The 22,468-nt window shown below is 33.9% G+C and overlaps 1 protein-coding gene across 2 annotated transcripts; it reads left to right on the top strand.

Annotated features, from left to right (window-relative positions):
• Positions 1–63: 63 nt before the first annotated feature.
• On the top strand, positions 64–22,164 carry anapc2 (anaphase promoting complex subunit 2). Of its 2 annotated transcripts, none has more exons than XM_056458444.1 (14): positions 64–281; positions 1,672–1,909; positions 2,882–3,206; positions 4,397–4,529; positions 9,631–9,832; positions 9,932–10,051; positions 10,135–10,252; positions 10,346–10,524; positions 16,398–16,539; positions 18,838–18,913; positions 19,227–19,430; positions 19,594–19,726; positions 21,472–21,713; positions 21,825–22,164. In XM_056458444.1, exons 1-14 carry the CDS (start codon positions 216–218, stop codon positions 22,035–22,037), a joined length of 2,391 nt encoding a protein of 796 aa, XP_056314419.1. In that variant the 5' UTR covers positions 64–215; the 3' UTR covers positions 22,038–22,164. The 2 variants fall into 2 exon arrangements, with proteins under 2 accessions (XP_056314419.1, XP_056314418.1); XM_056458443.1 differs by having other exon boundaries at positions 1,654–1,909.
• Positions 22,165–22,468: the final 304 nt, after the last annotated feature.

Here is a 22,468-nt window from a genome sequence, read left to right as displayed (position 1 = left end):
ATACCTAAAATAATTTCTTACGATTATCAACATCCGGTAAAGTAACATCAATGTCGTCATAGAGGAGCGACGGCAGTTTGAAGAAAAGCGCTACGCATTCTCAGTTCATGAAGTATTTTATCGTATATTTTAGACATGTTTATTACGAGTAAACGGAATATGGATGGATAACTGCAACGACTATAGCCTATTTGTTGTTTACTCTCTGTGCTCTAATGAACGAGATGCAGTCCGTGCCGCAGGGACTGTCGGCAGCCTGGGACACAGTGACGTCTTCACTGGTGAGTGTTAAACATAATGCATGTATGTGTGTAATGCTAACGAGAAGATGAAAGGCGCTAGATTGCTGACAAATAAAGCTTCTTAATGCATCTAATTTAAAATCAAAAAGTACGTTTGTATAGGGCTGCACGATTTCGAAAAAAAAACTGACGTAGCAATATTTTGTTTTCTGTGATATAAACGTCATATTGCGATATTACTGTCACTTCATAAGATTATTTAAATAACCTTTAGGAAATAATCTATAATATTGTGATAATTGTCTAGGGGATGTGTTTATTACAATGTACAATAAACAAATCATAAGCAAAAATGAATACAATAGAACAAAGATGCAAAAGAAATAGTGCTGTTCGGTGTTCTGCATAGTTTAACAGCATTGAGGTCAAATGTAAAATAAAAGTTTAATGTAATCAAACGTAATTTAGCACTTTATAGTGTTCATTGTAATAATAATAAAAAAAAAAAATACAATGGATCGTTGTTAAAGCTACTCATGTTATAATTTCTTGTGCCTATATGGCTTAAATTAGATTAAAATCTTACACTGTAATAAAGAAGCTGACTCAACCTAAAACTTGTTAGGCAACTTACTGGACAGTATTTTGTGTTGACTCAATTTAAATCGAGTCCATTGCAGTACTTTGGTTAAAAGTTGAGTCAACTAAGAAAAAGCTATGCAGCAAATTGTCTTACAATTTTAAGTTGAGTCAACTTTTTTACAGTGTGGTAGGGTTAAACTTAGCTTGTGTTCTGAAATATTTCCTGGTTAATTATAGCCCTACCTTTGTAATTTGAAGGGCCCTATCATACAACCACCTGTCGGGTTTTTGAGACGAATGCATCATCATATTTGGCATAAGAATAAGACATGTGTTTGCATATAACGTGTGTTTTTTGACCACATTTCCTTATTATTGTTCATTTATTAATTTGCTGGAAATTAGAACTGAATTTAGAAATAGTTTTTAAACAAATCTTTGCGCTTAACAGACAAAATACGAAATTAAATATGTAGTCTAATGGATGTCTTCAGTAGAGTGCTTACAACACTGTTTTCTTACTCCACAAAAGTAAAGAGTAAAAGTAAAGTAAAGAGCCCAAATGGAGGAGGCTCGTTCTTAATCTCGCGCTGCAAATGGCCTGTTTAACCTTTTTCTCACTAATAAAGCATTCAGTTTTATCATTTACAAAGTCTGCCATGTAAAAAGCAATTGCGCCATGGCTAGATGCAGCAGATTCTTAAAGAGAATGTGTTTCTACACCATGCGCTTTAGACTTTGCACCTAGATCGTTAAAATAGAGGCAGAAGTTTTTACACTTCTATGTAATTTAGAGTATTACACATGTAACCCGACCATGATTCTTTAGGTCTCTCCTGTGCAACAGAATGTGTCTACTGCTGAGGTTCTCTCTGATGCCTTGGCCCTGCTGACCGAGCATGGACTGGGCCAGTATGTGGAGGGTTGGCTGTTGGAGACTTTGCAAGTTCGTTTGACTACATCTGTTGCTCCAGAGTTCTGGACAGGGCTTAAGCAGCCAGAGGGAGATTCACAAGAGAGAGACAGGGCAAGAGCCTTACTGGATGCCTTCAGAAACCTTCTACGGCAGCTGGAACCTTTCCTTGGTAAAGCCGTTGCTCCCTACTGTTTGACAACTATTGTTGTTTTTTTTTAAACAAAATATATTATTTTCTAAAAATATGGGAGGTAAATGAGTATTGAATTTATTTATTGTGTCATTGTGTTGCAGCTGTTTAACCGACAAATTGTTTTTTAGAAGAACTAAATATATTATGTGCATTCTAAATCGTATACTCATGCACTATTCTATGCCATTTTTAGTATAAATAGTGTAAGTAGTGCATTCACACTGAAAATTCTTAAAAGAATTAGTGCACTTTAAGTACCCGAATGATGCAATTATTTAATGTCGGACACCTCATGCAGTCAACGGCTACTGCTTTGCTCATGTAGCGGAAGGGGAGGAGCTTTCTGTTCTAATGTTGAATTACTTCATTTATTTTGGATTATGAAAGCAAAATTCTTCTACCAGAGTGATTATACCGCCTCCCGATGGTAAATGCCTTAGTGAGACTTTTCCGCCTAGTAAACATAACTTTCATGCTTAGTATTACCATATCTTCTACATTTAAAATTGAAGTTCCATTTTGTAGTTAGAGGGATGGTTCCCCTAAATAAGTTATTTTGAAGAAAACTGAAAACCTGTAACCATTGACTTCCATTGTAGGAAAAGCGAATACAATGGAAGTCAGTGTTTACAGGTTTCTAACATCTTTAAAAATAATCGTCTTTTGTGTTAAACAGAAGAAAGAAACTCAAAAAAAAAAGGTTTGAAACAAGCAAAGGGTGAGTAAATGGACTGAATAAAAATTTTGGGGTGAACTATCCCTTTAAAATGTGCCTTATTAATACACAGCTGGTAGAACAATTCAAAATCCTGTTCAAGTTCTGATGCATGATTTTTTTTCCATTGGATTTTGGGTTGTGTGAACATTATATTTATTTGCTAGACTTAACCTGCTGAGTGTACAACGGTAATTAGTAGTTTTAATGCTTTTCCCCTTTGTTTTTTCAAGGTGGTCTTGAGACACTGTGCTCATGGCAAGAGAAGAGCTGTGGGGATTTGTGTGGTCCAGGGCCCCGTGGTCTGATTGAGAGAGCTTTTTCTATCATTCGTGCCATTCTCCTGTTCTCCCCTCCACCTGTCCTGCAGGAGCGTATGCTGGAGTTTTATAGCAGGACATTCTCGGTGCACATGAGTCAGGCAGGGGAAGCTGTGGAGGCTGAGGATGGAGCAGTTGAAACTGATGGAGGTGGTTTGTGCTCGGGCTGTGCTGCCCTCCCTCACTTGTGCTGGTGTCAGGAAGCTCTACAGCAGCTTCAAGAGCTCAGCCACATACTGTGAGTTAAATTCAAGTGCCATTGTGATGAATGATGACACTGCAAATGCTGCTGTTCCACTGTTGTTTGGTTACTATTTGCATACTATTACTATTTGTGGTGTCAGTTGGCTAAAATGTTTAAATTGAACTGTGGCTATGAACTGTTGTGTAAAATCAGAATCATGTTTGGAGCTCTACTCATATTTAGCAAAAGCACAGCTCTTGCTTTGTGATGTTTCATAATAATATAATGTACTATATACCTGTATCTTGAAGGGATAGAAAATGTCCTCACCATTTACACACATTCAAGTGGTTTTAAACTTTTATGAATTTATTTCTTCTGTTCGACACAATAACAAGATATTCTGAAGAACGTTGGAAAATGTTCATTGACATTCATAGTAGGAACTTAAAGTACTATGAAAGTTTTTTTCCATCATTATTTACTGGTAACTTGTTTTGTGTTCTACAGAATTAAGAGAATCAAACAGGTTTATTTATTTTGGGGTCATTCCTTCAGCCTTCTAATAATTCATATGGCATATTTGCACATGACTGAAAACACCATTATGATAATATTATCATAATGTGTTTAAAAGTACTTTGGTTGTTTTCCATTCCAAATGTCCCTTTGGCTTCTGTTGATACAGCACTGACATACAGTTAAAGTCAGAATTATTAGCCCCCCTTTGATTTATTTTCTTTTTTAAATATTTAAGGAAATTTTCATAGTATGTGTGATAATATTTTTTCTTCTGGAGAAAGTCTTATTTGTTTTATTTCAGCTAAAATAAAGGCAGTTTTTAATTTTTTAAAAATTATTTTAAGGTCAAAATTATTAGCCCCATTAAGCTATATATTTTTTGTCTACAGAACAAACCATTGTTAAACAATAACTTGCCTAATTACCCTAACCTGCCTAGTTAATATTATTAACCTAGTTAAGCCTTTAAATGTCACTTTAAGCTGCATAGAAGTGTCTTGAAAAATATCTAGTAAAATTTTATTTACTGTCATCATGGTAAAAATAAAATAAATCCGTTATTAGAATTGAGGTATTAAAACATTTATATTTAGTAATGTGTTGAAAAACATCTTCTCACCGTTAAACAGAAATGCGGGGAAAAAATAAACAGGGGGGCTAATAATTCTGACTTCAACGGCTTTTAAATTTAACGGCTTTTAAATGCTGATTGGTGATTTCAGGTCCAGACTACAACTGTTGGAACGTGTGAGCTCAGAGGCTGTGACCAGCATCCTACACCAACTGATAGAGCAGAGAATGGAACAGCGCTATAGAGGAGAATATGAACACTCTTTTCTTACTGACTTCAATGATGTACGTAACTTTCATCCGTTTACACGCCAAAAAACAACATTTAATTTTATGTCATCTACTTAAAGGGATAGTTCACCCAAAAATGTAAAAACTCACCATTTACTCACCCTCAACTGGTTCCAAACCTTAATGAGTGTCTTTATTCTGTTGAACTGTTGTAAGATATTTTGAAGACAGCTGAAAAACTGTAAACAGTAGCTACATTTCCATCCACCTATTTTATGCTCATTTTGAAAATGTGCATAAAAAACATAAGATAAATAAAATAAATGAGTAGGATAAATGTTTTATTCGATAAGAATAGATAAACTATGAAGGAAACACTTTTATCGAACAAATTCCAGTATGCACATTAAAAAAAGTCATGTGATTTAGTTATAAGAGATTATGTGATGATAAAAATGTGTGTGAACAGACAAACCAGCAGGCTGAGTACACTATAAAACACTTGAATTGTTGTTTTGGTCATTCTAAAACACCTTAACTGTTTCAGTATTTGTGTTATATTATTAATTATCTCCAGAATAGTCAAGAGCGTCTATGCTCCAGGCCTTACGCCTTTAAATGCCACAAAACTTTCATTGCCATTAGAGGTGCAAGAAATTTATTAAATAAAAAAAGATTGACACAGCTTCTCCTAACGCAGTAAATTCTGTTTTAACTTTTTTTTAAATATTTTTTTATTATAATTTTTGCAGAAAGAAAAACAAAGAATAGACAGACAAACCCATCATGAAACGATAATCTGAGAAAAATGTAAAATAAAGCATAAAACATTAGAAAGTGGCGACATACAAAACATATATGACCTACAAAAAGACACAGCTATGGATGTAGAGACAAAAAAAAAAACAACAACTTACAAATCTTCAGAAATTAAACAACACTATTAGTCTTTATGGTGTTTCAGAAAAAAAAGACTGGATCCCACATTTTATCAAATTTCGCAGAGTTCCCAGAGGTGGTATATCTTATTCTTTCCAAATGCAAAGTGGAGGTGAGTCCAAGAAGCCAGTCAGAAAAAAAGAGGCCCAACATTTTTCTTCTAAAGACAAAGGATAACTTTTTTTAGCTATGATCGTGCCATACTGAACAGGTAACCATACATTTCGGTTGAGAGTTTCAAGAAAATCTGACCAGCCAAAAATTGCTATCATTGTGTCAGGAAGTAAAACACAATCATAAACCTTAGCAAAGAACTGAAATATTTCTAACCAAAAATTCTGAATTTGAACATAAGACCAAAAAAGATGTGCTAAGGTACCCTCAGAAACTGTCACAAATGGGGGAAACTGAGGGATAGAATTTATTAAGCTTTGTTTTAGAATAGTGAAGTCTATGTAATACTTTGTACTGAATAAGATGGAGTCTTGAATTTATAGAACACGAATAAACAGATGAAAGGCATTGATCCCAATCAGTCTCAGATATTGAAATCCCTAAGTCTTCTTCCCAAGCGACTTTCAAATGAAGAGAAGAAAAGTCTGTTTTGTTTTTAAAAGCTTTAACCAATAAAGAGGTTAGGCCCCTAGCATTTGAAGAGTTTAAAAATAAATCAAATAATTTGCCTTCTAAAGATAAAACATCAAAATCTGGAATATTTAGACGGACATAGTTTGTAACCTGAAGATACCTAAAAAAATTTGAAGGGGGAGGTTGAATTTCTCAGAGAGTTGTGAAAAGGTGGCAAAAATAATTTTAATGTATAAATTTTTTAACACTGGAAACTCCTTTATCTTGCCATTGTTCAAAGACTTTATCTGTAAGAGAGGGTTTAAATGCATGATTGTAACAAATAGGAGTAAGTGGGGAGGTATTTGGTAACTTGTTTAATTTTCTAATTTGATACCATATTTTAATAGAGTTATTAAGGATGAACTTACTTTTAGGAATATCTTTAAGGAGAGGTGCTGAAAACAGTAGAGCAGAAAGAGAAGAATGGAAGGCACTTTGTTCTATCGCTAACCAAGCAGGAGTGTCTGCTTGAATAATACACGGAAAAGAATATCATCAGCATAAAGAGATATAACATGATCTACCTGACCTATACTTAAGGGGGAAATCTGTGGATGATGTCTAATAGCAATTGACAAAGGTTCTATGGCTATGGCAAACAACAGGGGTGAAAGTGGACACCCCTGACGTGTGCCCCTATGTAACTCAAATTGTGGTGATCTGTCAAGATTAGTTAAAACCGATGCACATGGGTTATGATGTAACATACTGACCCAAGATGAAAACCTATCTCCTAAGTTAAATTCTTTGATAGTGGCTAAGATATACTTCCATTCAACTAGATCAAAAGCCTTTTCTGCATCTAATGCAACAATTGCCAATTTAGAGTTAGCTTTTTGCTTGGAATAGATTAAATTTAGAAGACGTCTGACATTGAAGAAGGAAAATCTATTAGGGACAAAACCAACTTGATCAAGGTGAATAATAGTTGAGATACATTTGTTTAATCTAGTTGCTAAAATCTTGGTGAACACTTTTAAATCAGTATTAAGAAGAGCAATTGGGCGAAAAGACGACACATTAGTCTCATCTTTCCCATTTTTAAGAAGTAAAAAAATGTTAGCAAAATAGAGAGATGGAGGAAATTTCTGCTCAGAAAGAGAGTGAGTAAATATTCGTAACAAAAGAGGTGCAATCTTTACTGCATATTTTATAAAAAATTCAATGCAAAAGCCATCAGGTCCCGGAGCCTTCCCATTAGGAAAGGCATTTAATGCATCTAATATCTCTTGAATAATAATATTGGCATTCAGCATATTCTGATCATCTTCGCTTAATTTTGGAAGGAGAAGTGAATGAAGAAAGTCTACTATAATGCATAAAGCGATTATTAATGTCTTTTGGATTAGTCAAAATGTTGCCATCCATATCAGTAATACTGTGAATTGATCTACTAGCATAGAAGCCTCTTAACTGTGCAGCTAATAATTTGTCAGGTTTATCCCCAATCTCAAAATGCTTCTGTTTAACTTTTAACAACATCATATTTACCTGATCTGAAGTAATCTTGTTTTATTCATATTTAAATGGCATAATGTCTTTAATACTTGAGAGTCTGCAGTGTCCCTATATAGTTTCTCCAAATGAGTAAGATGAGTATCTATCTCGACTAAGCGCTTCTGTCTGAACTTCTTTGCCGTTGATTCATAGGAAATTATATGTCCCCTTATCACTGCTTTAAAAGTTTCCCACAACACTGAGTCAGAGACATCACCTGTATCATTAATCTCAAATTTTTCTTCCAAAAGGAGGTAAGAGTTAAATTTCCAACTATAACTCGGTTTTGTTAACCCAAAATTAAAAGACAATATAACAGCAGAATGATCAGAGATAAGTATATTATGATATTTAGATGAAGAAACATAATAATTTAGAGTCTATAAAAAGATAGTCTATTCTAGAATATGATTTATGGACATAGGAAAATAAGGAGTACTCAGTAGGATGGTGTAGTCTCCAAATATCAATAACATTCAATGACTCTGTAAGATGCTTAATGACTGATGTGGAGTTAGGTGGTGGATCTAAGCGAACTGGAAATTTTTCCAAAGCAGGTTTTGTTTTAACTTTTGATAATTGGCACCAGTTAATCAGGAAGTGACGATTTTGTTCTCTTTGACTCATTGGATGGAAACGCTGCTTTAATCGCATGTCTTGTATGCGCATTATTTGTGTATAAATTTAATTCGCATCTTTGGATGGAAACATAGCTATTGACTTCCATAGTAGAAAAAGGCATATAATTTGGAAGTCATTGGTTGCAGGTTTCCAGATTTTTTTCAAGATATAAACTAAATAAAGAAACTGGTTTGTAACAAGTAAAGGGTGAGTAATGAGCTATTAATTAATTGGGTGAGCTATTCTTTTAAAACGATTACACGTTTTGATGTTTAGAATGGGCTATATGCACAGCTAGTGTTTTTTAAAACACCAATAAACTTCAAGTGAAAAGTTAATGGTTAATTTAATATGGTTCCTTTTGCAGCATTGATGTTGAAATGTAATTCAAGTATAATCAGTTAAATAGACCTAGGCATTCATTTAGTTGTTCAGGCATAAAATGAGATGGAAAAACATCTTGACATCAGGAACAGCAGACGAGTGCAGAAACTCCATTGAAAATATCGTGGTCAAATAAATTTGCATATTTTAAAGACATGACACAGAACAATGGAATTTAACACAGTGCTTCTTGTCCGGTCTGAGATATTGTATAACAATCAGGAATTGAAGATCACTTATTTTTAAGTGAAGCCAGATCTTGAAGCTGCCTTACTGAAAATTAAAAGTCGTGTGCATATACCCCATTATGCTCATGGATTTAAACTAAATGCAATTATGCATCCACAATGTGCAACTTGATACATCTAGATTAAAACAAGGTTAATTACTCTACCCAAGGCAAGTATTTTTGATGAAATGTGAACTTTTGAAAAGTATGTGAACTTATGAAAGTGCTCATTAATTAAAGTATATTTATAAACTTATTTTAAGAGAATCTCATGTTTATGGTTGTCCACATCTGGTCCCTCATTAATCTACGATTGATTCACCAATTGGATGATTCCTAACTCGCTATAAATAACTAGAGTTTCTTATCTCAATATCTTCGTCTTGAAGAACCCCCACCCCCCCCCCCCCCCCCCCCCTTTTTTTTTTTTGGATGGGCGACACGGTAACCCAGTGGTTAGCAATGTTGCCTCACAGCAAAAATGTCTCTTGTTAAAGTCCCTACTAAACCAGATGACATTTCTGTGTGGAGTTTGCTCGTTCTCCCTGTGGTCATGTGGGTTTTCCCCGAGTTCTCCATTTTCCTCCCACAGCCCAAAAAACACGCAACCTATGTAAATTGAACATACCAAATTGGCATCATAGTGAAGCTCTTAGCAAGCCGTAAATCTCTCCTTAGCCATCCCTATATCTGACGTAAGTTAGAAATAAGTCAGGGAGTTCATCGAGATCTACCTCAAATTCCCCTCTCACCCTGCTAACGTGAGGGAGCTTGTGTTTGTTATATATAGCTAAATGTGAACTCTTGAAAAGAAAAAAAATTATTTCTAACTATAACAAATCGTTGTGTTTCCAGTGGTTGGGGCAGGTTTTAGGATGGCTAAGACGAGTGTTTTCCAGTAAGGCGGACGAGGTGGGCAGCGAAATCACACCCATAGATGGTAAGATGGGTCAACCAGCCAATGCTCTCCTCCAGCGCTGGCACTGCCACATGCATCAGTTCTTCTGTCGCATCTATGTAAACATGAGGATTGAGGAGCTATTCAGCATCATACGAGGCAAGAAAGAAACATTTATTTTTCACACTGCATGTCATTTCATCTTGGTTGTTTCATTGTTTTATTTATCGCTCATTTTTATTTTCATTACTGTTGTAGATTTTCCAGAATCTACTCCTGCCATAGAGGATCTTAAATTCTGTCTGGAAAGGACCAATCAGAGACAGCAGCTTCTTGCCTCCCTCAAATCAGCATTTGAAACACGACTTCTGCATCCAGGTCCAGGATTCAGATGGTTTTCACACTTGCTAAATATTAAACTTGTGTAAATACATTGATCATGTGTCTTTTTCTCATTACAGGAGTCCACACATCTGACATTATTACTGTTTACATCTCAGCCATCAAAGCTTTAAGAGAGCTTGACCCCTCCATGGTCATCTTGCAAGTGGCCTGCCAACCCATTCGTAAATATCTCAGGTTTGTACTTGAGAATCTTTTTTTTTTTGTAAACCAGTTTTAGTTTCCATTAATGAATTGGTTAATTGTATTTTGCAATGTTGAAAATGATAGAACCCGTGAGGACACTGTGCGCCAGATAGTAGGCAGTCTGACTGGTGATTCGGAGGGTTGTACTGATCTGGCTAATGAGCTTTCTCGAGCTGACCCTGTTGCTCTGGAGACACAGGACAGTGAAGATGAGGGGAGTGATCCAGAGGACTGGACTCCAGATCCTACCGATGCACTCACAGGTTAGTGGTAGCTGCCAGAGCACACCAACATAAGAAAGCCATTAAATAAGTCTTATTATGCATAAACTACTGATCAAAGGTTTGGGGTCAGTATGATTTCTAAAACATTTAAAAATCATACTGAAAGACAAGAAAAGAAGCTTCTCCTGCTCACCAAGGCTGCATTTATTTAATCAAAAATACAGTACAAATTGTAAAATTGTGAAATGTTATTGCACTATAAAATAACTGTTCAAAAGTAGTTTATCATTTAATTTAATAATTTATTCCAGTGATTTTAAAGATTAATTTTTAGCTTCAATACCCCAGTCTTCAGAGTCACATTAACCTTCAGAAATCATTCTAATATGAGTTATTAGGATTATTAATGTTATTATTATTATTAATATTGTTACTAATAATAGTAATGGTAATACAAGCAATGATGACTGGAGTAATATTTTTTTAAATAATAAGAACAATAAGAAAGCAGTTACTTAACTTTTATAAATATTTAACAATTTTTTTACATTTAATAAATGCTGCCTTGATGAACAGAGTAATTTTCTTTAAAAAAAACAAAACATGTAGTGTATTTTCTGAAACAGTTTTGCTGAATGTTTGTCAATCGAAAGCTTTCAGAAAAGGCAGAATAATCTTTACTGTACAATAACGTTTTTGATAATATGATCAAACAGGTTTTTAGCTTCTGTTATCCAAAATGTTTTGGCAAATGAGATGTTAGTCAGCATCGGTAGCAAATAAATGGTGGGGTGGAATCCCGGGTGTCCAATTGGATGTCGAAGGTGTCCAGTGTCACCCCTCTGGCTCCATCACTGTGTCCTAGGCTGTGTTTTAAACTTTGAAATCGGCTCTAGGTGAAAGATGATCTGAGGCTTGTGCTGTCCTGTTGTCCTGAATCTATTTAGATTTAAAAATCTATTTGGATTGAAATTTATTTATAGTATCAGTGTTAAAAATCACTTCAAAAGAATGAACTGAATAAAATAGGTTTCTATGTAATAAAATATGTAGTTTTATAGCACATTTATTGTGTATGGCCATACACCTAAACCGCTTTACTATCATGAGGGGCGTCTCTCCACGCCATCACCAGTGTGCAGCATTCACTTGGATGATGCAACGGCAGTCATAGAACAAAGGCACCAGTGCGCTCACCACACACCAGCTATAGGTGGAGTGGAGAGACAGTGATGGAGTCAGTTGGATGGGGATAATTGGGAGGTCGGTATGGGCCAATGGAGGGAATTTGGCCAGGACACCTGGGTTACACCCCTGCTCTTTGCGAGAAGTGCCATGGGATTTTTAATGACCATAGAGTCCTGACTTCAGTTCAACGTCTCATCCGAAAGACGGCGCTCACTGACTGTATAGTATCCCCTTAAGGATACTGGGGCATTAGGACTCGCACAGATCGAAGGTTGAGCGCTCCCTACTGGCCTCACTAACACCACTTCCAACAGCAACCTAGTTTTTCCATTTCTCACAGAATTAAAGCTAACACAATCAAATAAAACATGCTTGACAGTTAATATTCTTTTACAAATATAGCATGTGGTAGGATATGTTTAGGATCTGAGTAGGACAGGGTGATTAATCGAAAAGTAATCAAAATTCCGAAGCTATAATCGATTTCATTTTTACAGGTCAATTTTTTCAATACTTTCCCTACTACGTGTGGAGTCAGGTGACCCTGCTCGGTTAAACCTTTTTTATGTTGCCATTTTGCAGCCACATCTGATCTCTGGTCAAGTATGATGGACCCATTCTTGAGCCTTTCTTTGCACTTAATTGATGATGATAGGAAGCTGCACTGAGATGCCTTGGGACGGCATATTTTCCATTTCATTAAAATTATTATTTATATTAAAATATTTGTTTACAGAAGATGCAAAAAAGCACTGTTTAAATATTATTTACCCAAGATGCAAGAGTTATTTGATTTAGAAGAAATACTGCTTATTGTCTACTTGGAATTTTTTTTTAAATAATTTACTTTGTTTCCAAAAGTACAAGTTATTTATTTTCACTTTTTTAAAAGAAAAGTTCGATAAAGGCAATGTGGGTTTTAATTTGAGTTGTTCAACGTTGATGGTAAATAAATAATCACAGATAGTAGAAAGTGTGTGTTTCCCTTCATGCTCCCTTCATTCAGAAATCTCTCACTTGTAATATGTAAGCATATTTACTGTACGAAACCTGTCAGTGAACTATGAGAGCAAAAAAATAAAATAAATAAATAAAATCATTCATTAATTGTGAGTCAATTAACCGAGATTTTGATTTAACACCGAATCGCCCAGCCCTAGATCTGAGTATTAAATACTTATGTGTCATCCTGGAGTAAACATTCTAGACGTTTGTGATCAGTCTTTACTAGTGTTTGATGATCATTTCTAAGAGAAAGCATTACCTGAAGACAGGACTTTGAATCTAATTAAAAGAAACATTCTTTTTTTGCAGTCTTTATGTATGCCAAGATAACAGCATTTGCTTCTGAATTTGGTAATGGTGATCATATGAATCACAAAATTAGTAAAAAAAAATTCTAAAACATTCTTGATAGCTATCTATCCTTTTAGGTAGTTTTATAAAACTCATACATTTTTTTTAAATCATCAATTTTATGGAAGAAAAAAATCATCCATTCATACCTGTCTAGAATGATTAGTAATTTGTTGTTGGTTTATGCTTTTTTGTGCTCTTTTTAATGCACTCATTTTTGTAAGAGTTAAGAGTATGGTACATTCTTGCAGCATTTAATTTTATTGTTCTTTTGTAAATGATTTTCATTTATTTGTTTTTTTTTTTAAAGCCAAAATTAAAGACAAAATAGTGAAAACCATTTTAACTATGTAATTTATGAAATAGTGAAAAATTTACTAAATAAATTGGAAAAACACAACATGTTAGGTGTTCAGTATTCTGAAGTGTTTCATTCTAAAATTCGCTTCAACCAGGAATTTTAATTTGGCTGCATGTTTAGTGAAAAGCATGAAACATTTTTTCCCTTATTCTTTGCAATTAAAGTAGTTAATATGAGTAAAATGTGTCATGGCTGATGTATTTATGCTAATACATTTCACTACCCAATTGGCTTAAGTAAGGAAAAAATTCTACAGAATGCAGGTACATAAATATGGGTGCTGACAGTCAATCCATATTTCAGTTCTGACTCTCTCCCTTTCTGCTTTATTGGCATGACTTGCTCAGCATTGCCTAAGTTTTGTCCATTGAATGAATAAGGAACAATGATACACAAAAACAAGAATTGATCTGTAAAATAATTAACAAAAGTTTTACAATTACATGGATACTTAATATTATAAAAACATATTTAACGGTCCATTGAAGTTTTTCAGATGTTAGTATAAGTATTATTTGTTTTTAGGATATCTATAAGCTAGTGTGCCCCAAAACAGTGACAAAATTGTAGTTTGTTACTACAATTTGTAGTTTGTTACTTCCGCCCAAATGGACCAATGGTTTTATTCACGTCAACTCAAACTACAGTTTCTTATCACATCATAACCATTCAAACTGTCTGACAAGCTCCGCCCCCTTTAGGACGCTTCTCATTTGCTTTTCATTGGATGCCCTTGAGCACAACCACTCTCACTGGCAGAGCTGTGATAAAACCAAACACTATTGGCTGTGTTTTTTTTAAAAGGGGAAGAGCAACTCTGTCCGACACTCTTGTGTTTCTGTTGGGATTACATCAAACATTGAATAAAAATGCGTATTTCAAAGCACTTCACGGGACCTTTAAGAGATTGTTTATATCTTTCTAAAATAGCATCCTACAACATGTAAGAAATGATCTTGCATTAGCTTTGTCCATTGGCTGATAGTCTTAGTATATGGCAGACACATATCTCTTCATTGAGAATTATCACTTAAAATGTGACCAGGCATTTTTTGCATTTGGTAATGCCACAATTTTTTTTGTTCGTTTCATATTCAGCTCTAATATTGTGATGGTGATCACAGTACAGTAAGAAATGTTCCTTTGTTTTCACCTCTGCTGCCATCTTTGTCTAAGGGATCGCATGTTTCACAGAATTTCTGGAATATTACAGAAATTTAAAAAATCTTTTCCAGAAATTGAAAGTCAGTGAATATTTAAATATTTTTTTTGTCCAAGTCATGGAATATAGAGGATTTTATTTGTTGTATGTTTTAGTTTCCATTCATGACTAAATATATTTTTGTTTGTTTCATGTCTGCTTTGGTTTTTGGCTTTTTTCCAGTTCAATTTTATTATATCCATGCTTTTAATTTGTTGCCACTTAAAATGACAAAATTACAGACGGTCCCTGTTAAATAAGCCAAAAATTTCAGGAAAAAATACATTTTAAGAGCTTCGTCTTCATAATTAATTTTTTTTTAAGTGGTCGTTTTTAATTTTTAAATTCAGTGTATAATAATAATAATAATAATAATATTTATTATTATTATTATGGTTGTTGTTGTTATTATTATTATTATATTTGTAATATACAAGCACAAAAGCAGCCTGTTTTTACTTCCATTAGATGTCATGGAAATTAAAATTAAGCTTTTTAGTCTGTGAAAGTGGGGAAATATATAAATATATACACAAAGTTGAAGTCAGACTTATTAGTCCTTCTGTAAAATTTTTGACTTTTTTTCCCCTAATTTCTGTTTAATAGAGAGATGTTTTTTTTTTTACATTATTAAACAATAGTTTTAATAACTAATTTCATTTTCTTTTATCTTTATGCTATATTTATGATGACAGTACTTAATATTTTTAAGATAGTATTCAGCTTAAAGTGCAATTTTTAAAGGCTTAACTAGGTTAATAAGGTTAACTAGGCAGGTTAGGGAAATTAGGCAAGTCATTGTATAACAAACATGGTTTGTTCTGTCGAAAAAAAACAACAACCTTAAAATGGTTTAAAAAAAAAACTGCTTTCATCCTAGCCGAAATGAAACAAATAAGACTTTCCCCATAAATAAAATTACAGGAAATACTGTGAAAAATTCCTTGGGTAACATTTGAAAAAGGAAAAAAAATCACAGGAAAGCTAATAGTTTTGACTTTTATATATATCTATATTTCTACATCCATATATCCAATCACTCTCTCAGTTCATGTGGGGAGGCTCAATAAATGGTACTAATAAATGCTCACAGAGTGCTGTAATACATTTGAAATTTTTTCTCACAAAGAATATGTGCATGTGTAATATCAGATGGCCAAAAAGAGATTACATTTTTTATCAATTCTCAATTCAAACGAGTAGCAATTATTATTATTATTATTTTATTTAATTGAATTTATTATTTTTTATTTATTTATTTATTTTTTTTTAAGAAACGCCAGACAGTGTTCGTTCAGTCTGCACTTTGTTAGTGTTACACAGCACAGCTGTTTTGTAGTATATTTTAAGGTGTAAATACAGTTCTGTCTTCTGTTGTATTGTAGTTCCATCTTTCAGATTTAGTTTGTTTTCTATCTGTCTGATCGGTTAGTTTGGGCCTGAGTGTGCTTTGCTGGTTTGGCTGTAGTTTAGCTGCCATTAAAGGGTGCTCTTCTGTAGATTCTGCTCCTGTTACTGCAGAGTTTAGCCTAGTAAGAGCTTCTGCATTACAGGTGCTGGTGGATCTCTTTTAAATATGAACTAACAGTGGATATTGTCCTCATTTGGTGTTTCTCTGTTAATATTTAACATACAAATATATGTTATCATAATTTAAATTTCTTCTTTTTCCCATTTAGAGAAATCTTGGGTTTTTATCGATCCCTAAACATCACTACCATTAGTTTGATTATTGCTTTTTGAAATTTTTTGCCGGTCTTGAATTGCAATTTCATATTGAATAGTATTCTCTTTCTCTCACTGTAGATAAAACTGGGTCTAAGCGGCGTTCTTCTGACATCATCAGTCTGCTGGTCAGCATTTATGGCAGTAAAGAGATCTTCGTTAATGAATACAAGACTGTATTGGCTGACAGACTTCTGCATCAGCTCAACTACAACACAGCCAGGTGACCCACCTTACATATACAAACATATATTAACATGTTTCCCACATAATCCTTTATGCTCTTCAATCAGCTTAATCAAATTGGCTTGGTTTAGTTAAAACTGTCATATTATGATTTAATTACTTTCAAAATGATTTAATATTTTTTTTAATCACTAAATAAAATATTTGTTTCGCATTTACCACAAACTCTCTAACCAATCATTTAAAAGCTTGAAGCTTCAAGTAAATATTGGGGAACCTCGAGGATTATTTTAGCTCCTTTGTTTTTTTCTATTTATATCAATGATTTAGGTTTAGGAATAGTTACTGATTAAGTACATTTGTACAAAGATTCTTTACACAGCTTTTTAGCCATAGTTGGACTAAGTTAAAGGTGCCATATACTGCATTGGTTTAATAAGTTAAATTGTTCTCTGATATCTACATAGTAGGTCTATGGCTTCGGTAAGTTTTGAAAATCTCCAGAAACGGTTTAATAAGCTCATTTATTACTTCATAAAATACCCATAGAATCAGAAAGTCCATGATTGACCATATATGGCTCGTGTCGTAAATATTAATGAGCTCCACTCTGACGTGCCACTCTTGCAGACACACACATATTTATATTGTGGATAAAGGGTAAATTATAATTAAACTTGACAAAAGAGAGTGATAGAGATGTATCATGTTGTATGTTGAAGCTACAGTAATAGAAACCACAGCCAAGAATTTAAGTCCCCATGAAATCAAAACTAACCATATGATTTTGTTAGCTAGTTTTGTGGTGTACAATTCATCTGTGCATGTCATTTAGAAGCAAAAATTGTTTTCACTTCTATTCTTTAATTGAAATCTGAAAATGCACTTCGTGTTTGTTTTCAGTTAAATCATCAGATTATGTGATTTTGCGGTATTGTGTGTGGCTAACATACTCAACCAGGTTTAACTGTCAGTTTTGACAACAAACAGAAATGGTGAGCAGGAGGAGTCTGTTAGGTTGTAATAACTCTTCTAAAACCCCTTTCCTTATCTTTCTGTATGAAATGCCTACTTTACTACATAGAAAAAATAAGCCACGCCCACTGTTTGCTCATTTAAAATTCAATTTTTCTAGGAACTGTCATAATATGAAAAAAAAAAAGTTCATTGGGACTTTAATATCAACCTCTGCATGAACAGATGACAGTTGAGCTGAGTGATATATATATAAGAAAAGGAAATGAATGAATGAATGAATAAAGTAATATAAAATATTAGTCTATATAAAAAAGAAATATTTTGTTAAACCTTTTTAATTTAATTAGGTAATTATACACAAATATAAATAGACAGATAGAACCCTTAAAGGATGTTCAAGATGAAAAGCAATCAAAACTATGAATATTACTCAAACAACTCTTTTCTATTGCAAATATTAATGCAGCCTATACTCTTTTTGATTTTTTATTATTATAATTATCATTCTTTTTCTATGTTTTTTTTTATGATGTGGATGTCATAATTGTAAGATTTTGGTATTATTTTGATAGTTTTTGTATATGCTGAATATTTAACAATCTCTCTCTCTCTCTCTCTCTCTCTCTCTCTCTCTCTCTCTCTCTCTCTCTCTCTCTCTCTCTATATATATATATATAGGTGTATATATATATATATATATATATATATATATATATATATATATATATATATATATATAGGTGTATATATATATATATATATATATATAGGTGTATATATATATATATATATATATATATATATATATATATATAGGTGTATATATATATGTATATATATATATATATATATATATATATATATATATATATATATATATATAGGTGTATATATATAGGTGTATATATATATATAGGTATATATATATAGGTGTATATATATAGGTGTATATATATATAGGTATATATATATATAGACCATGTTGGTCTTGCCTAATCTGATCAGTTTTATCTTGTGATATTCTGGAACTATTGAATACACATATTGCAATATCAATACCAAACCAATATACTGTGCAGCTCTAATTCATAACATTATAAACGATTTTTCCAGATAAATGTAACAAATTAAATGCATAAGCAGTATAGGTGCAAGTGAAATAAAAAAAAAGATTTCATATATTGTTTAAAACAGTTGAGTAAAGACAGATATTTTATGTTTCTACTGTATATCAAAACAAGCTTAACAAAAGACAAGGCAAATATTCATGACATTAAGGTTAAAAGAGAAAAGTTTATTTATCAGGTTTTAAGTGTTAAATTCTATACTTAAATTTCATCTGTGGTTGTGTTTACAGAGAGATTCGCAATGTTGAGCTGCTGAAACTGAGGTTTGGCGAGTCCCACATGCATTATTGTGAAGTGATGCTGAAGGTATGCTTTTCACCAAATCACTTCTCTTGTTATCATGTCATTCATGTCATCTTATTGTCATGTTATTCAATATCATCTTATTATCATGTCATTGCTTTTAAGGTAACCTCAAATCGATTTACTTTCGTGTCATGTGTTTCTTATACTGAATAATAATAATAATAAATAAAATTAATGCATTTTATTTATACTGCACTTTTCTTACACCAAAAGCTCTACATCAAGCATAAAACAGAAGAGAAAACAAAAAGACATCAAATAATAAAAGTACCACAATATTACATATCATTAACGTCTGTGTCTTCCTCTGCAGGATGTGGCAGACTCCAGGCGGATCAACTCTAATATCCACGAGGAGGAACGTCGTCTTCCTGCAGAGGAGCAGCCTATATTACCACTGTCTGCCATGATCATTTCATCTGAGTTCTGGCCCCAGCTGAAGGAGGAGAAGATGGAACTCCCTGCTGTCGCCTCTAAAGCCATGGAGGACTACACACACCGCTTTGAGAAACTCAAGGTATTTTAGTACGTTTTTGTTTTTTGGCACATATTTTATTGGCACGCGGCACAGTAAGAGTTTGGTCAAATTCTTTAGATTCTTTCTTCATGATATGTCTTTGTCTTCCAAACTCTTTTGGAAATATCTCAAGCCATACTTTTTCTTTTGTTGTTTTATGCAGGCCATGAGGACTCTGAGGTGGAAGCCTCAACTGGGTTCTGTTACATTAGATCTGGAACTGGAGGACAGAACTATCACAGATCTCACAGTGACTCCCATCCATGCTGCAATTATTCTACACTTTCAGGACAAAGGTGGGTTAAAGTAGTTCACCCAAAATACATTCCTCTTCATGATATAATTCCATTATATAATAATGTGGTGCTTTAGGAAAAATGCGGTGGTTGTCTGGATTTATCAGAAAAACAATGCTAAAGTCAGCTATTCTTCTTTGACAATGTGCGTTCTGTGTTGGAATGTTTGTCTATGAGCTCTATTTTAATGTTCTAAGCACAAAGTCTACAGTGCATGGCGCAAAAGCATTAAAGGCATGTCCGAATCCACTTTTGCAATTTTAAAGATAGAAAAATACACTCTGTGCCCTGGCGCATGCTCTAACAGGGTTGTGCTTATTCTCTTAATGAGTTATGGGTGTGTTTTGAGCATAACATACATTAAACCAATCAGAGTCTCATCTTACATTCCCTTTAAGAATCAGATGCGTCGCGCCATGGTGCGTTTGCTATATATATTGTGGACTTTGTAGGTGGAAGAACTGAATGCTTCACTAGCGAGAAAACAGTTAAACAGACCACCTGCAGTAAGTATAAAGAATGAGCCTCCTCCATTTGGCCTCTTTACTTTCTCTTTACTTTGCATTTACTCTTTACTTCACTCCTTTACTTTTGTGGAGTAAGGAAACGGTGTTGTAAGCACTCCACTGAAGACATCCATTAACATACATATTTAATTATATTTAAGCGCAAAGGTTTGTTTTTAAAACTATTTCTGAATTAATTTCTAATTTCCAGCAATTGAATAAATGAACAATAATAACAAAGTGTGGTCAAAAAATCAAACAGGTTTTTCCAAACACACTTTCTATTGGCCCATATGGTGATGCATATGTCTTCAAAACGCGACAGGTGGACAAATCTAAACTTGTTTTTATTAAAACAAATATAATTATGCATAATAAATACTACTACTTATAATAACATTATACGAATGCAAAATGAATGAATAAACAGACATAGCCGGATTCCAAAACCCTCAATGTCAAGAATGCATGGGAGCAGGTAGTGGTTTTTACATTTATGTCGAAAATAATAATTTTTTGTAACATTTTAATTCTTGAATTGTTTTCATATGTGAAGACATTTGTGTATTGCTGTACATCCTGTGTGTATTAAGCAATGTGTAAGAGTTTGAACCCACATAGGTGCATAACTATTGCACTCTGCACTGGACTTTAGACCAGCTTTTAGTTGGTCAATGGTGTGGTCTATTTCAGTTTTTCAAAATAGCAACGCACCAACAATGTGTCTTAACACAACTTCGCTATGGATTTGCTATTTAAACAACGTGGCGCAAAACATAAAAAATAAAGCTGTACTGGTCTAAAAATAGCAACAAATCGCGCCATACATGCTTTGCGCCTCATTGCGCCGAGTGTATGATAGGTTCCTTTGTCTTGGTCTGTTTAACTCCGCCTAATGTCAGTTTATCCAATTATAGTTCAGCTGTGTTTTTTCAGAAAACACAGCGTATTGCATTTCAGTCATGAAGGCCGCTTTCATACTGTATATGCGGGTGCGTCTTAAAATGCAAACTCAATGAGACGCGCTTTCAGAGTTACAAAAATCCCCATGAGGTGGTTTTTAATCAGCAAAAAATATAAATATTGCAAATGTAAACATTCTAAGGCTCAGTCGTCAGGCATCATTCTAAGGTTCTACAAGCTGCTAGCATAACTACCATCCACTGTGCTCATGAAAGACTCATTCTTGATAAAACTGTGATTCTGAAGTCCCAATGCTCTTTGTTTTTCCTTCATTAGGCACATGGAGCTTGGAAGAGTTGAGTGGGGTCCTAGGAGTGCCCCAGGAGATGGTGCGCAGGAAGCTGGCACTGTGGCAGCAGCAGGGTGTGCTGCGTGAAGAAGCCGGAGGCCGATATACTGTGCAGGAGACCAGCTCTTGCAGAGAAAGATCTGACAGAAGTGTCATGCTTATTGACAGTGATGAGGAGGGAGATTCCAACACGGCAACACAATCTGAGCAGAGAGAAGAGAAGCTGCAGGTTATTTCTACACTTATTTCTACACTTCTAACAGTCATTTTGCGTTAATGTGTTTAGGCAATCACTTTATCATAAAGATGATACTAAAACATTTTTTTTCTTATTTCTCAGCTATTCTGGGCCTACATTCAGGCCATGCTGACTAACCTGGAGAGCATGACTTTAGAGAGGATCCACTCCATGCTGCGAATGTTTGTGGCCGCCGGACCTGGAGTCACTGAGATGGACGTGAATGAATTGCAGGCTTTCCTGCAAAAGAAAGTCAGAGCCCACCAGCTTACTGTGTCCACTGGTGTCTACAGGCTACCAAAGATCACTCAGTAGTCAACAGAATACCACTCAATAGGAACAAGTGAGAGAATGCAAAAAAAAACTATGATGAAGTTTCTCTCATGTCAAGAACATTTTTTTGTTTAATCTGAAAATGAATAAAAACATAACATGTTTGGAATCTTTTCTTTAGGTAGGCTAATACATAGTTTTGAAAGTCCAAGGCTACATTTATTTGACCAAAATAAAAATATAAAAATTAACTATTTTAAAATGCAATTATTCTTGTAATGGAAAATCTACCTTTTTAGCAGCCAGTAAACTAGACTTCATTGTCATGTGATCCTGATGTTGTGTTGATTGTGTTTACCGCAAATAATATTTTTTTATAAGAACATTATAACTGACAACCAAATTTGCACATTATAATGTGACACTGAGGACACAAAAATGCAGCTTTGCCATTTCATGAATAAATTGCATTT

This window comes from Danio aesculapii, chromosome 5 (genome assembly GCF_903798145.1).
Source record: "Danio aesculapii chromosome 5, fDanAes4.1, whole genome shotgun sequence".
NCBI classification, from domain to species: Eukaryota; Metazoa; Chordata; class Actinopteri; order Cypriniformes; family Danionidae; genus Danio; species Danio aesculapii.
Note: the sequence above shows the minus strand (reverse complement) of the source record. Positions and strands in the feature narration are given on the sequence as shown.